The following is a 16,416-nucleotide window of genomic DNA, read 5'->3' as shown; positions in this document are numbered from 1 at the left end:
GAACCTTGAAGACATTAAGCTAAGTGAAATAGGGTAGCCATAAAAGGACAAATACTGTATGATCCCACGTTTATGAGGTCTCTAGTGCATTCAAATTCATAGAGACAGAAAGGAGAATGGTGGTTGCCAGAGGCAATGGGGAGGGGAAGGATGGGGTGTTAGTGTTTAATGGGAACAGAGTTTCAGTTTAGAAAAAATGATAAAGGGTCTGGAGACGGACGGCTGCTGCACATAACGTGAATGTATTTAATGGCACAGAACTGTATACTTAAAAGTGGTGAAAATGGTGAATTTCATGTCATGCCCATTTGACCACAAAAAAAGAAAGGGCATAGAGGAACTCTTTGAGGGTGATAAAAAATATTCTATACCTTTCAGAGCGGCGGTTACATGGTTGAATGTGAATGCCCCAGTCTAAGAGGACACAGAATATAGTGCATTCTATGTAAATGCCCTCCTCCTCTCCTCCCTCTTCTCCCTCTCCCTCCTTTCTCCCCCACTTCCTGATCTATGGGCCCTTTATTCTGCTAATATATTCACTAGATGTGAGTGTTTAAAGAGGAGACTCTGGTATTAATTCAACTTTATAATTTCCACGCCACTTAGAACAGGGCCTGGCATAGAGAAGTCAATAAAAGCTGGTTGTTTAAATTGTGAATTCAGTAACTTACAGTTTTTAAAGCATTAATGCTATTGTTTATCATGAACTTGCTACATCGGACTTTAAGCTCTTACAAACTTGATGCCATGTATTCCTCCCCAACCACCCAGCGAAGTGAGCATATAGCGACCCAACCCTTTCTTTCTAAATCAGGAAATTGAGGCTTAGAGAAACTTGTTCACTTGTCTGACCACGTTCAGCCAGTAAGTACCAGAGCTGGGATTTGAACAGTCTTCTTGACTGCAAAGTCTGTGTCTTAACCCCTTGACAGGGGTTATACTTTATCTTACATTTCACTAAGCATCCATTGAATAGCCAGTTGTAAACTAAGCATGTAATCAAGAGGCTCCTGTAAACTGTTCCCACCGCACAGGTACAGCATGATACACGCTCCCAAGATGTACTCAACGACCTCACAGTGAGGGCTCATCACAGAAACCACCGCATTTCACACGGCCAAGGAAACGAGTCCACAAATCCCTTCATCCTGAGATGCCCTCTGCAATTTTAGAAGACTGCTCTCATTGATTTGTTTCCATTCCCTAGAGTTTGCAGATGTACTTCCAGAATATGCCATCCCCTATTTTGTAACCTTAATAAAAAGGGAGGAGGCTGGTATACCTCCCTTGGCACTGCTCAGCATCTCCTGGCAGTGGCTTTAAGAATAGTGTGAAATTCACAAATACTGCAATTATAATAAGCGGGAGGAGACAGGACAAGTTAAATACCAACTATCTAGGGAGCGATCATTATCTCAACTAGGACTCAAATGCCAGAATCTCTGGCTGTAATGTCAGTGACTTCCCAACTGCTTAAAAATGGGTGAGAATATCTTCATTAGAGAAAGCAGGGGTGTGTGTGCGTGTGCATGTGTGTGTTTATGTGTGTGAGAGAGAAAGAGGGGGACACACGGAGAGATAGAGATAAAGGACACACATCTATCTTTTCAACAAATTTGGAGCGCCCACCATGCGTTAGGTGTTGTACTGGACGCTGGGACACAAAGATGGAGAGGAGGCATTAATGCATTTATCAAAAGGCATGGAAGCAGTGCAAACAGCAGCAGGGAGAGGGGTATTTTTAGGGATGGCCCAGAAAGCACAGGACAGCACAAATATGAACCCCATTATTCCCTCCTCCTACACAGGTGCCTCACGGTCACGTATGTGAACGTGAGCATGGCCTCTCCAATAACACACCTGACACATTTCCTTGTGAAACACATGCTGGCTTTTTTTTTTTTTTTAATCCATCATGGTGAGTTCCAAACAGCAAGCAAGAATCCCTATGTTGTGATGGCTTCAGTTGTGATCAAGCCCAGTCAAGGTGGACGATATCTGACTGGGCAGCCCAGATACCTAATGACGAAGAATAAATGGTTCAATGGCAGAGGAGCAAGTGTGACTTGACTGAGCCCTCACCTGCTGGCTGCACATGAGGCGGTCTCCTAAAGGGACATTCCGGTGGGCAGGCAAAGATTAAGCTCTGGAAAGTCCATGAACCCGGAGGTCGAGAGGAGTGGCGTAAAGGGTGGAGCTGGGCTCTTGGAGAAGAGGTTCTTACAGAACAAGGTGGGACTCCGGATCACCCAGGTCCAACACAGAGGGGCAGGACAGGGACTAGGGTTCAGTGACAAGAAGGGGGGTCTCCGGCTGCAGGGAAGGTGGGAACCAAGGGTCAGAAAGAGCCCAGTTCCAGCAGCAAGACAGAACCTGAGCCCCAGACTGCTTGACTTAGGGTGGACGCTGCAAGCCTGTGCATGTGCGGTCCCGTGATCCAGTCAGGGGTGGAGAAGACATCTGCATAGCAGAGCCTGGCGGGTGGGACACGGTCACTTCCTTCCCCCTCTCCTTCCTCTACCTTGGAGTCAGGGACGCCACCTTAGGCTACTTTGTCCTCACCTGTGCAGAGCCTTTGTCTTCCTTCAACTCTTCCTGATGCCTTGGGAAAGTCTCTCTCCTCTTTGCTTTCAATTTTTGTCTTTCGTTTCCTTAATCTGTCTTCCTTGCTTATTAATACTTATGAAACTATCCCGAATCATTAGCAAGGAGGCAAATGCACACTTGAATCAAATAAAACGGAAGCCCTGCATCTTAAAATTAAATTTGGCAACAACAGAAACAATAATAATAGACTCTAAAACTTTTGAAAGTACTCAGAAATGTCTTTGGGAAAATGTTTCCATATTATCTTCCTGTAATTATGCCTACTTTTCTTTAGCACCGGCATTTGCGATAAATAGAAAATTATAGTATTCGGTTTTTTCCCTCTTTTGCGTAATTACTTCTTCTACAACAACATTGTTTTCTATTATTCTTCATTGCCGGTCTATAGCATTTTGGGTAATTATGAGTTAAATTATCTTCTGTAGGCTAGCCAGAAAAGTTAACAACCACTTAAAACATGCTGTATTTCTATTATGCAATGGAAACTCGATTAATCGAGATGCCATAAATCTTCAGACCCAGTGGAAATGTTTAATATTCAAAACTAAGTTTTAAACATTGTATTGATCAGCACTCTTATGGAAGCCAGGTCAAGTCCTTCAGCATATCTTTGATTTAAGCAAAATGTACCATCTCCAGGGAAGAGGAAGCCACAAGGGGTCAGGCAGCTTCCTGTAGAGTAGGAGTCAACCGCAAGGTAAGCAAGAGGGTCTGTGCCTGCTGTTGCCACAAGCTTGACAGTTTAAACTAAAACATAAGCATAAAGATGGGGAGAGGGGATTACGGAATGACTTGGATTTTAGGATTTAAAACCACACGGCTTCTCATCTTTCCATCCTTCCATGCGGATCACTCGATGCCTTACAGCCCTCGGAGAAACGTTTTGGCGCTGGTGTCCTTGTCATCATTTACCTGCTGGCTTTGTCTTGTCTGCAGGGTCCTTGGAGATACTGCACGTGCTGTGAGAGGTCACACACACACCCGGAGGGCGCAGCATTTAGGACAGGGTCAAAGCTAGGGGCACTGTGATCTTCCGACAGCGCACACGGTGGGCAGGACCCTCCCGAGGCTTCACTTTGTTTGAGGTTCGCAGGCGCATGATTTCCGGCCCCAAGAGACAGAGCAGCATTTGCTGGCGTGCAAGTGAGGGGAGTGAAGCACTGCTCAGGGCAGGACAGCAGACAGCTACAGCCCTCAACCCACTGCGGATTTCCTGACCTTTGCTCAAATACAGGTCCCAGGAACAGAGAGGGGGCGTTTGTTTTTTCTGCTTGCAGCTCATGGAAACCTTCTCTGTACTCTCTATCTGGGAGGGGGTACTACAAAACTCGGAAGAAGAAAAACAGGCATTCTAAGGACAAATGCAGACTCTGACACATAATAACCACGTGATCAAAAGGCAAGCGTCTTAACTTTCTAAACCTCAGTCTCCTAGTCTATTAGCTGGGGATCATATGGGAACAAAATTCGCCACCCCACAATGTTTCTGGCATGTGGATTATGTCAAGCTGAAAACAGTCAAGGCCCAGAAGACTCAGGAAGAAACTCTGCCATTCTGCCAAACCGCCTGAAGAATCTACAGATAGAGGGCCTGTTACAGGAATAGAGCATCACAAGAGATGTCTGCCAGGTGTGGTGGGGAAACTCCCAGAGATCAGAGCCCATTCTGTGTCCATCTCTGCCTGGCCCAGCAAACATTTGTTTACCAAACATTTGCTTTGCCATCTCCATGTGAATTGCATTCCTCCACTTAGAAGTCCCAAACCTCTACCCCCAACACCCTCTTTTCTCTTCAGCTGAAGATGGTATTTAGGGTGAGGGTTTTGGCCATTTTGTTGAGTTATTCAGTTCTCCTGGGTCTCTTCCATATATACAAGTTATTAAACTTTTGTTTGATTTCATCCTGTTCATCTGTCTCAGTTAAATTTAATTCTTAGACCAGCCAGAAGACCCTGGAAGGGTAGAAGAAAATGCCTTCCTCCCTGACAGGACCATAATATTCTGAAAATTACATGAAACAATAAGTAACTGTCCTGGAACCTGACACACAGTCAATCACGGATAATAGAGTTTATGTGTTTAAACCTCTGCCCCAATCCCGCCGCCCCGCAGATTTTATCGAAGGGTCTGTGGTGTGATCCGGTAGGAAAGGTGGCACCAGGCTCAAACACCTCCTTTCTCTAACCTTCTCTACCAAGGAAATGGCACACAGACAGAGGCAGGGTAAGTGCTGAGCTGCAGAAACATCACAACTTCAGTTTTCACATCTTAAAAAAGATGCACCAGGTGGTACCAGAAGTTCCAGGAAGGTGTCATTGCTGGGGGTGGGGAGGGACTTAGCGGGCAGCCTCCCCCCACAGCCATGCCACCTTCCTCCCCAACTCATCTGGACCCAACATCAGCAAAAGCATCTTCCTGCAGGGAAAATAATAAATAAATGAATGAACCTGAAATAGTCTGGGGCTGTCTTGAGCAGACTGAAAAAAAAAAAAAATTCAAGAAAGGTTAACACTTAGTTCCTAACTTAATGGGCAACGCACATTTCTGCCAGCCCTAAGCGTGTCACTCCATAATTCCCTCTTCTTACCTCAGGACTGTGAAGATGCTTCCCATTAATAACAACGTTAAAAGTCCTCCCTTGGGAAGGTCAGGTGGGACCTAGGTGGCCCCTCCTGTCCGCTGCATCTCGCCGCTGGACCCCATCAGGTCTGGGACACACGCTGTTCAGTCCTGCTCATTCCAATCCCCCCCCCACACACACACACACCGCCAGAGGCAGCTGCACAGTAGGAAGACCAAGGGCACGGTCCCTTTTTAGAATGACAGGACTAAACTGAACCCAAGGGCCAAATTTGCTTAAAGGCCAAAAAATGAACAAAAGGGCTTACATAAGAGCTGTTAAGTTGCCTAGAGCAGGGGTCCGCAACCTCCAGACCGCAGACAGGTACGCGTCCATGGACCGTTAGGAACTGGGCCGCATGGCAGGAGGTGAGCGGCGGGCGAGTGAGGGAAGCTTCATCTGTATTTACAGCCGCTCCCCATCGCTTGCATTACCACCTGAGCTCCGCCTCCTGTCAGCAGTATGTATATGACGAGTTGTATAATTATTTCATTATATATTACAATGTAATAATAATAGAAATAAAGTACACAATAAATGTAATGCGCTTGAATCATCCCGAAATCATCCCCCCCCCCCAGTCTGTGGAATAATTGTCTTCCATGAAACTGGTCCCTGGTGCCAAAAAGGCTGGGGACCGCTGGTCTAGAGCAATGCAGAAAGTCACTGAGCATGTATCCTGACTGCTTTAAAACTCCTCCTCCCATCCCTGGCTCCGGCACGTGGCGGGTGGCATGTGTGCAGGGGAGGCAAACATATTCCTACCGATCAGTGACTTGACAGTGTCAGTCGAGCCAGTCAGGCCTGCTGACCCCCGCCGTTCCCAATCCAGGACACGCCAACTTCCCGGTCTGCCCCACTCGTTCCTTGCTCTGTGTCTCCTCTCGTCTACAGGAGGCAGGTCTCTGCAGGAACGCCCTCACTTCCAAGTCCGTTACTCTGCTGCTGCTAAGAAGACTCCCTTGGCTCTGCTGCCCCACTCCTGCCGTGCCCTCAGGGATGGTGAAACCTTCTGCATAGTTTCAGATCAGATGGGGACCGCTGGTGGGCTCAACTGTTCCCCGTGACAAGTGATTTCAGCAGAATTCAAGCCCCTCAGGCCTCCAAGGGCTCTAAGCGACCACCTGCCTCAATGGCCGGCACCATATTTTGAAGAAAATGAAACCCTGTAGCTGTGAGCACTTCCTCACTGCAGAGGTAACTCCATTGTAAGAGACTGAGCCCCTTTTTGATGGATTAAGGCATTCAGCTGAGACTTGTTACCTGAGTCCTCAGTAGGCGTGATGACGTCTGTACCCACACCTAGGACGTGGCCGCTGACCCCCAGAAACTCACAGTCCAGCCACGCCTACTCATAGGTCACAAGTCCACGGTGTGTACCCGTCAGAACAAAGATCTACAGCAGGGGTTACCGGGACTCAGATGAGGGTGAATCCTGACCAGAGCAGGAAGCGGGATGCTGAATGGAACTGGGAAAGGACTAAGAATTCTAAAGGTCCGTATGGGGGCGGGGGGAGTGGGGATGAGAGAGGAAACTGGAAAGAATGGAGAGTATTACGGGTTGTCACTGGGGTTCTCTTTAGCTCCTGTAACAACCTGCATGTGTGTTTTGCTTTATAGCCAGCTGAATAATGCCATCCACTCATCTCCCAGATGCCACAGACGGAGCAGATACTGTTCCCAAGTGTACACAAAGGAAGTGAAGTGCTCGAAATCATGCAGCTAGTGAGGGATGGAGTAAGAATCAGACCCAGGTGAGTATTCAGGCCCCTGAGCCTGTTGTTCTTTCTCGGGCACTACGGCAGCTGTGAGTGGTAAGGTCCACGCACGCAAGTAGGGGACACGTAAGTGTGGGCAGGGCCACTGGAGACCAGCTCAGATGCTCTGGGTCAGGAAAGGACTCTGGGGCAGTGGTTCTTAGCATGAGAAATAGCGGAAGAGATCTTTAATACATCCACACCTATGCCCAACTCCAGACATTTTGCTTTCATTGGTCTGGGATCCTGACTAGAACGTCTAAAAAGCATCTCAGGTAACTCCAGTGCAGCCCGCGTTAACAGTGCAGCTGGAGGGGCCCCGCAAGGACTTGCGCCTGGTTCGGTGTCCGTGTCTCCATCTTCCCAGGCCAAGAGCGAAGCCTGTGCACTAATGCAAGTCCGTATTCAGGTTAGGCAACTTAAACGCTGAAATGCACATGCTGTGGCCTTGTTTGGATAACCTGGCGGCTAGTCTGAATTTTCTAATTTACACAAAAAGAAAAGCTGCCGATGGCGAGTGCAGAAGACAGAAAAACACCCAGGCCAGTGACAGGACGCCGCCCCTGGGAGCCTGACGACCCCGGTAGCTTTGGCAACACCCTGCTGCTCAGCTTCTTCCTTGGTAGTAGTTAACCCTCAAATACTTGGTTTGAAGGGATTAGCTCACAATTCCAAATGAAAACGCACGGGTATTTTAGAACAGAGTCCCTAAGCATAATCCCAGATCAGCAAACCTGGATCAGCAAAACTGATTATCCTGCCATACTAAAAAAAATAAAAGGAAAAAAAAAACCACCCAGGCTGCTGGTGGAAACTTTTCCCATTTAGTGGAACAATTAGAGCAACAACTCTCACCTCCACGCTACTGCACCCCCCTCAGAATGCTCGTGGACATGCATGATGCGGCCCCACTGAGGAACCAAAGTCCATTTAGAGAAGATGGAGGTCCAGGAAGGAAACACATCTGGTGAGATCGTCATGTAACTGAAATAGCCTAATAGACACCAGCTGAGCACACTGAACATTCCGGGCTCCTTTCCTGACGCGGGCAATGATTCAGACACAGGACTTCTAGATACTTGTCATATCTAATCTAATGGAAAGGCACAGAACAGTTTGAACCCAACAGCAGATGACTGTCATGAAATGATTCTGGCCAAGAGGGCCCGTTTATAATAACGAATCCAAACCCGATTCACAGGAGCTATAATTCAGACACTGTGACTATCACCTTCATTTTCCACATCATCTCTCTTCCAAGAAGGCAAACAATTCCAGAGTCACGTAATCATTTCTACTTTTCAAGGGGCCCTGTGTAGTTATGAGGAAGATAATATGGCCTCATTTACATAAACTGAGTTTCATCCACATTCAGAACTTCAGCGTCGTCTCTGGCACCTCACTTCCCAGCATCCCTCAGTGCCATCAAGGACCCAGCACCACACATCACGCCTCCGAGGAAGGAGAGCATCCTTCCCTAGGCCGGGCAACGTCTCACTGTGAATTTCAAAGGAGGACCCAGCTTCCTCCATTCTTTTGCTTCTCCTAGTCGGTCTCCGGCCTCCTACGCGACTTCATTCAAGATTTCGAAACAGGCTCGGGATACTTGGATCCAGGGCAGCCACGTTTGAAAAGACTTTCTGTGGCTGACGAGCCTGGCGATCATTCAGTTTTTTCAACGCCTTCTGAACGTTTGATGCATTCAGAACACTGAACTCCCGAACGCTGAATGCCCAAACGTGTACCTTTCGGGAGACTGAAGAGTGGCCACCGTTAAGGATTACAATTTTTAGAAGCAAAAAAAGAACCCAAAATGATACATCTAACTGGGGTTGAGGTCATGGACTTCCAGAGACGGGAAGCAGCGGACGCCCCCTCTGAGTCCTGACGAACAAGGTTTTCATTGAGACGGGCACACAGCTGTGGAACCAGAAAACCAAAGGGGCAGGGAAAACAGAAGGGGAGAGATGGAGACCCCCAGAGATCTGCAGGAGCTAGTTATGTTATTTTAAGAAACACTGTGATAGTAGTGAAACTAGGACCTTAAAAATCAGGAAATAGTAAGAATTAAGCAATTAAAGCAAAGACAGAAAGATGAGAATGAACAGCATGGAAACATATATAAAATGGAGGTATCTGATGAAAACAAAGCAAAACGTAATAAAAGAGAACATGAGAGGTAAAAGAAAGAGGATAAAGAAGGATCAAAACGGGAACGACGCACTGAATTTCTCTATTTCGGGGCAAATTATACAGAAGTTGAGAGGCAAAATCAACATAAGACGCGCTTACTTTTTTTAAAAATAAAGCATGCCGTCAGGTAACAGATAACAGTTATCCTCAAATACGTAAGGCTCTTTTTTTTCTCCACAGAGGACAAAAAAGCAACTATTCAGCTTTCCCTTTTTTATTCCCATTCCCATTATGAAGCCCAGCTGCTACACATGAGAACTGAAGACCGTGAAAACAGGCCAGCAGCTAATAAAAAAAAAAACAGCTCAAAGCTGGCCCTCTGCTGGTGGAACTATCTTATTGCATCCCGTACAGCAGAAAGCGCCAGGTTTTAAGTTTCTGGTTTAACTTTCAGAGGCAAGAAGAGGACAGAGGATTTTGGAAAGTTCAGCACTGAGGCCTTATTCAATGCTGGGCCTCTCTGTCCCTGGTAATAGTTTGGAGGATGAAGAAAGATGCGTGGCAGCATCAAAATCCCTTCACACCTACCACCATTTCCCCACATTTCCTTAGTTAACATGCACTGTAGCCAGGCTGCTACTCCTCTCTTTGAGCAGACTGGCCCTCTGCACATGTGCCTCTCAGGGCATGGATCCCCAGGATTTCTCTAAGGCAAGGAAGTAGGCATTTTACGTTCCCTCTAGTCTGGGACCGGCTGAGGGGTGCCCACATGCCCAGAGGGTTTCCCTCCTGCTGTCTAGAGAGGAGGTCTGTCTCCATCCTCTGTTTTCTCTCTCCTCCTGGGTGCCCCATGCACCAGCAGACAGACAAGGCTCTTGTCCTCAAGCTCAAAAGAAGACTCAACTGAGGACCACCTTCCAAGTGGCAAGAATCAACCCTAATGCCTGGGCTTAGCTAGGAAGCGCAGGAGGCAGGAGGCTTTCTTTCCTTCCCCAGGGAGAGGCTTGTCCAGATGGAGAGGGTTCAACCAAGGAAGTCAAGGGACGAACAGGAAGGCAGCCCCACCCTCATGCATTCCTTGGAGAAGCCAGGCTTCCTGGTTGCAGAACCCGGGGCACGATGTTTTATTTCCACCGTAACCATCAAAGTCACAGACAGGGCAAATGCATTCACCCTGTGTACACTGTGAGCAGAGTTAAGCTGGGATGTCCCTGAATCGGTCTCCCAGGGCCAGAACTGCCTCATTAAAGAGATAAAAGATGGTATGTGCTGAGCTGGTGGAAAGTGATGGCTGCATTTTTATTAAAGTCTCTGCCGCAGCAGGCCTGGTCCCCAAAGGTTCATATTCCGAGAAGCTCCACCCCTCCGCCTGGAGCATGTAAGTGATTCTCTGTAACTCATTAAGGTAAAACAAAAAGCTTTCCGTACTGTGCTTTTCACATAGGAGTGTTGTTGCATAAAAGCGACATGTTTCCTCTCCCGGGCCTGAGCCTGCAAAGATAAAACTGCCCTCATAATTTATAATTGGGGCCCCAGGAGCACCACACCGGGTTGGCGAGGATGCCTGCCTCTTAAGCAAACCCATAAAAGGCCACGCGGCCCAGCAGCAGCAATTCCAGAGCCTGAAATTTCAGGTATCTCTCCGACAGAGACCAGCCAGCCCATTGGGAGGACTACCCTGCCTCATCACATACCTTCCGGACTGTAAGACAGCCACCAGGGTACCAGTGATCTTGGGCTAAAAACCCCCAGTATATGTCAATGCCAGGGCTCTCATCCCGGGGCCAAGGCAAAAGTGAGTCTAGCCACGTCATGGCCTCACAGATAAATGGAGCTCCAAGCATGGACTCAGGGCTCACTCCTAAGATCCGGAACCAGAAAAGCCACAGCAAATGACAAAGCTGTCCAGGAGAATGGGTGCCAGCTGCCACAGAACGCCAAGTGGGCACCTCTTGGGCCTGCAAAAGGCCCTCTCCCACGCTCCAATCCCCCACGCAAGTCTCCGGTTCTCTCGCTCGCCCCTTCCCACAGAATCACATCAGAGGGGCTCTCAGGCCCCCGCCGAAGAACAGCTCCCTACCTGAGGGTGGCGCTCTCCCCCTGCCGGACCGTCACGTTGTCCATCGCTTTGGGGAAGGTGGCATCTCCGCTGCGCACGGGCACTCCTGTGGGTACAAGGAACAGCAGCCTGAGAGACACGACCACGAGGCACTTCCAGGGCAGGAACAGGTACCCACAGACCCCCATCCTCGACGGCCACAACTTCCCAGAACTCCGGCAGCCGCTCGGTCCTCGTCCCCCGCCCCGCACACCGGCGGGTCTCAGGCAGCCGCGTGGGGAGGGAGGAAAGGGCTGGAACCAGCCAGAAGCAGAGAGGGGGAAGCAGAAGCGGAGTCCAGGCTCTCCCGACTCTAATGATTCTTCCTCAAATCCTGCCTCAGCTTTCCAGCCTGGCAGAACCAGAAGCCCCCTCCTGCATCCAAAAAGAGCTTTCTCGACGCTCCCCTGGGGAGGAGGGAGGCGGCCGGGAAGGGAGAGGAAGGAGGAAGGTGCAGGGATGAAGGTCACGGATTGCTCTTTCTCTGCCTCTCTCCGAGATGCTACTTTAACATTCAGTTGGGCACGTCCTGCCGAGGTCTGGCATCAAAAGTTTATAACCCAAAGAAGCCAGGCAAGTGTCTCTGACATAAAGGAGATGTCATAAAAAGCTGCCGCTTCAAGGAGAGGAGAGAATGTTTTATTAGATCACACATATGTACAGTTGTATTTAGAAACCAGCCCGAGTCTCCAATCTGGAACGCAAAGGCGGTAAAAAGTTCCACCGCGGGGACCCGCGGCCGCCGCCGAGCCCGAGGATCCTCCTGTGCGGTGGGTGCCTGGCGTCCTCGCCGCAGCCCGCGCGGCGACTGGCGGCCAGCCCGGCCCGCGGAGCGCCGGCGGCGCAGGCTCGGGGCCCACGGGGAGCTGGCGGACGCCGCGCCCGCCTCTCCGGGGACGCGGCGCGGGGCGCGGGGACGCGCGGACGCCACGCTCAGCGGCCGCCCCCGGCCTCCGCGCCGCCGGCCTCCCGGGAGCAGCTCCAACACGCGCGGGCCCAGACCGCCGCGGTTGTCATGGCAGCAGCTCCATCACTGACCGCAGCTCTCCGCTGGGCCGGCGCAGAGCGAGCTGGCGGACCGCGCGCCACGCGGCGGGCGCTGGGCGCGGGCGCACACCGTAACCCCAGCCGCGCCGCCCACTCGCGCCGGGAGCCGCGCGTGTCGGGCCGCCACGTCCCCCGCTCTTCTCTCCCCCGACACGGCGCCTGCCCGGGAAAGCCGCGCCCCTCTCGGCTGCTTCTCTGCGTGCGGGCGGGAGGGGAGGGCACGAGAGGGAGCTCGGGACCGCAGCAAATTGGAAACTGACTCGCACCTTCCTTCCCCGGATGCCGGATGCCAAGGCAGAAGTTGCCAAACCCCGCCCTGGAGAGCTCAACTAGGTTTCCCACGCCGGGATTCTGACCCCGTGTGCGCGTCCACCGCTCGGCAGCCCCCTCTCCACGTGGCCGAGCTACAGTCCCATCCCAGGCAGAGCTCTCCTAGGCCTTGGCGAGAAGGTGGAGCGCTTTCTCCTCTGGTGACCCACCTTGGAAATACTCCTGGCCCTTGAGTTGAGCGCTCTCGCTCTCCAGCTGGCAAATCAGAATTTCTTCCTACTGCGCCACGAGCAAAATCGTCCCTGTTCTACTCCACGCTTATTACCCAAGTATCTTGTTGTAAAAAATGCAAAAACTGGGAAAAACACGTAGAGATCCTAAAAAGTAATAAGACTGATTCTTATAAAATCCATCTGTGGCTTTATGATCACGACATAAAGTGGCACCATCGCCGTGTCCGGAGGGGACCTGGTGATAAGGCATTCTTAGAGCCCAGCCTGTCGGTTTGGAGTATGGAGGCATTTCCTTTGGTTAAGAACTGAAAATCTCAGGCTTTCCTTGGGCCTGTCAAGAGGCTTTCTTTCTGCTCCCCCTGACAAAAGCCATCCCTTATTATGTGGCTTCTGCCCTTGTATCATAATTTAATAGTTGCTACATGCATTTGCTTTACTGCATTCCTTCTCAAATCCTTTTGTAAAATTAGCCTGGGCTCTGAGCAACTGGTGCAATGAAGTGTAATTCAAAAATAAGCTTTAAACTTACACCATTAATTGTGTTCGTTGCTGAAGGGCACAAAAGTGTGCTACCTGTTCTCAGTTATAAAAGCTGGGCACAAATAAATACTGTACTACTATATACTATACTATGATAAATACTGTAATATAAATAAATACCGCCCATCCCCTGCCCCCTGTAAAAAGAGAACCACATACATCTTAGGTCTAAAGTTTTTAATTAGAGCATCGTACCTCAGGAAGAAAGAGTACTTGTCACTAGTTACGCCACCTGTTTTATAAGTTTTATTAATAGAGTGAAAGTACGTGGCCTCTCCTTCCCAGAATGCAGACATTAATAATGCAGGGACGAGCAGCACACTCTCCAGTGAGCTTCTGGCTGAGAGGGTCATGATGCTGGGAGGAGAGGCAAGGCCTCAGAGAGCAGCCCGACAACTTATTTTGGGATCACCCACGAGTTTTCATGACACACATCTTTCCTTAAGACCTGGGTTTTCTGTATACACATTGTACATAATCCTCCGAGATGCTCCTGTCCACCATCAACAGCCTGGAAGGACTTTTTTAGTGCTTTAATCTGTGCAAAGCTGAGAACTGGGGCTGGGCTTATGAATTTCTTCAGTGACAGAGTCTGTCTCGTGAACACCAAGGATGGGAGCCGTGGGGATGGGTCAGGCTGCCGTACAAGCCACGCAGCTCCTGCTGCTTGGTTGCCGGGCACACGGGTGACACGGCCGACTCACGCACCTGCTGGTTCTAGGGCTTCTCAGGAGGTGCAGGTGGGCTGTGGCCAAAGGCTGAATCAGCCCATGAAGGATTACTTGAGATGCAAGGAGTTACTGGAGAAGAAAGGAAAGCAGGAAAGAACATGAGATTCCGGGTGGGAGGAGAACAGGCAGGGCAAGAAGAGAGGCAGAGATAGGATGAAGCGAGGCATTATATATTCTTAATAACATGTGACAAATCCTGCCCTTGGGAAAAGGATAAACTTTTTATTTTTGCAGGGCTGACTTCCCCCCCCCCCCCCTAGGTATCCGGAGTCCTAGAGAATGGGGCCGTTATCTTTCTCTTCTGTAAGTCGGCTTCCTGGTTCAATATTTGTGGATGAATACATGAACTGAAGGGCTAGGGAATCAGAGAAATAACTACAGAGGTCTGATTTTTGTGTGAATCTATGCCTGTCTACAGTTTGGTGGGGGAGATTTCATTCATCTGTAAGGCTAGGGACCAGTATATCCATTTAGAGACTGGAAGGCCAAACCAGATTGAAATGGGAAAGTTAAAAGGGGGTGAGCTTTGCAATGGACAATGAACAAGAAGTTTATAGCAGGAGGTTTCTATGAAATTCTTGACTGAGTACTATGATAGGGAAACCCCCGGTTAAACCTCTTTTGGGTATTTGATGACACATATGAAGACAAATTAAATGAGGACGGATTAGAGCACTAAGCGTATTGCTTCTGCAGTTGGACTGTCCAATCAGATACTGACTCCTTGATCCTTCAGCTGTGTGACTGGTATCTAATAATACCCGTCTCACCTATTTCATAGGGTTTTGGGGTTTTGTGAAACGTCCCCAAGATTATGTTGTAAGGTCTGGTGAGATGGCAGACATGGAAAAAACTGTCTTGAAAGAAGAGTTCATTCCTTGGCATTCCCCAGAGGAGGGGGCACACCACACTATGCAGGGCCACATGAGAGAGGAAGCAGAAAGGACAAGGAGAAAGCAAGGTCCAGAGAACTGATGGTGGTTTCCAGGAGAAGGAATTGGCAAGGTGGGGAGGGCAAGCTTGAGCAGACTTAGGGTTGGAGTTTTTGAATAACTGTGGCAGGCCCGGACTCTGGATGTGGTCTCTAGTTGTCCAGTACCTGGCCCTGGGGTGACTCAGGGCAGGGGACACATTGGCTTGGCGCGTGACAATTGGGTAGAGGAAATGGTTAGGGATGTGGGCTCTTACTGGGTTGGTCTGCATATGAAGGACGTGCTGAAGGCAAGTTGTTTGCTATCTCTAGAAATTAGCTATAGCCCTGGGAGAGACAGTCTCTCCAGAATTTGCAAGCCTCCAAGATGTCAAAGCATCTTAAAATACAGAATAGAAAACCTCAAAACTTGATTAATACAGGGTGACAATTAATGAGATAATTGCCAAAGGACTCGGCACAGTGGAAGCGCTTAGTAATCATAAATTATGACTATATAGCAAAACCCCCACTTTCCAGTGATTACAACTTGTGACGTGTAAAAAGTCACAAATGAAAGGATGTAAATGCCCTACGTGCCAACTAAGGCTCCGATCCAGACCTACAGACGTCTAGATATTTAGGGCGATTTGTAATAGAAAATGCAAGTTGGATCCAGTGCAATGTAGTAGTTTTAGGAAACGTAAAGCAGGGAGGTTACCTGATCTGATGAGCTTTAAAATATCACTTTGTCGTGAAGAGGAGGAGTTGCAAGGGCACAGAGTGGGATTCAGGGAGAGCGTTGGGAGCAGAAGAGGGAAGAAATGATGTCGGTGACAATGGTGATGGAGAAACAGGGAAAGGTAAGGGGCGTATTGTGGAAGTACAGTAGTCAGGGCTTTCTGAGGGTCTGGATGTTGGGATTGAGAAAAAGAAGGGGTTGAGTCTGGGGTGGCACAATTCCCTGTGATGAGGCTGAGTCCAGAAGAAATAGGTTTCGAGAGGCAGAGGTTGAAGGAGTGAGTGAAGCGCTGTAGGAGACCGTCAAGTGGAGCCGTGGGCTGGCAGCAGGAGGAAGCAGGCTGAAGCCGCAGCAGAGCACTGAAGACAGCCCTAGCAGCTCACCTAGGCTCACTGTTAAAGGGAAAACGGTGATAAACGTCTTTCTCTTTCTGCTCTGCGTGTGTGGCGAGGAGATGTTATCCATGGAACCCTCCCTCCAGATCTAGAGGCTCCTCTGCCTTTGTTTGTAAATTAGAAATAAACCCCATCAGTATAAACTTTAGAACCTAAGCTGTTCTGAAGTTTAGTGATTCCACTGTTTTCAGTTTGTCTCTTAATATACTTCCTCTGCTTGGCCGTATCTTAGCTTTTGACAGTAGATTCTAAAATTGTTTGGGGATGAGACTGTGAATTATATCGGTATGGTTTTTAAAAAATGCTACTCACTTACCCTTAATGAATCCAGGG

At 49.1% G+C, this 16,416-nt stretch overlaps 1 protein-coding gene across 3 annotated transcripts in view; it reads right to left on the bottom strand.

Annotated features, from left to right (window-relative positions):
• The window catches only part of OPCML (opioid binding protein/cell adhesion molecule like), a 502,991-nt gene extending 491,090 nt beyond the window's left edge, over positions 1 to 11,901 (bottom strand). For all 3 annotated transcript variants that reach the window (XM_060017094.1, XM_060017093.1, XM_060017095.1), the window contains exon 1: positions 11,198 to 11,901. In XM_060017094.1, coding sequence (XP_059873077.1) covers positions 11,198 to 11,364 — 167 coding nt within the window. In that variant the 5' untranslated portion in view covers positions 11,365 to 11,901. The remainder of the gene's footprint in view (positions 1 to 11,197) is intronic.
• Positions 11,902 to 16,416: the final 4,515 nt, after the last annotated feature.

This window comes from Delphinus delphis, chromosome 8 (assembly GCF_949987515.2).
Source record: "Delphinus delphis chromosome 8, mDelDel1.2, whole genome shotgun sequence".
NCBI classification, from domain to species: domain Eukaryota; kingdom Metazoa; phylum Chordata; class Mammalia; order Artiodactyla; family Delphinidae; genus Delphinus; species Delphinus delphis.
Note: the sequence above shows the minus strand (reverse complement) of the source record. Positions and strands in the feature narration are given on the sequence as shown.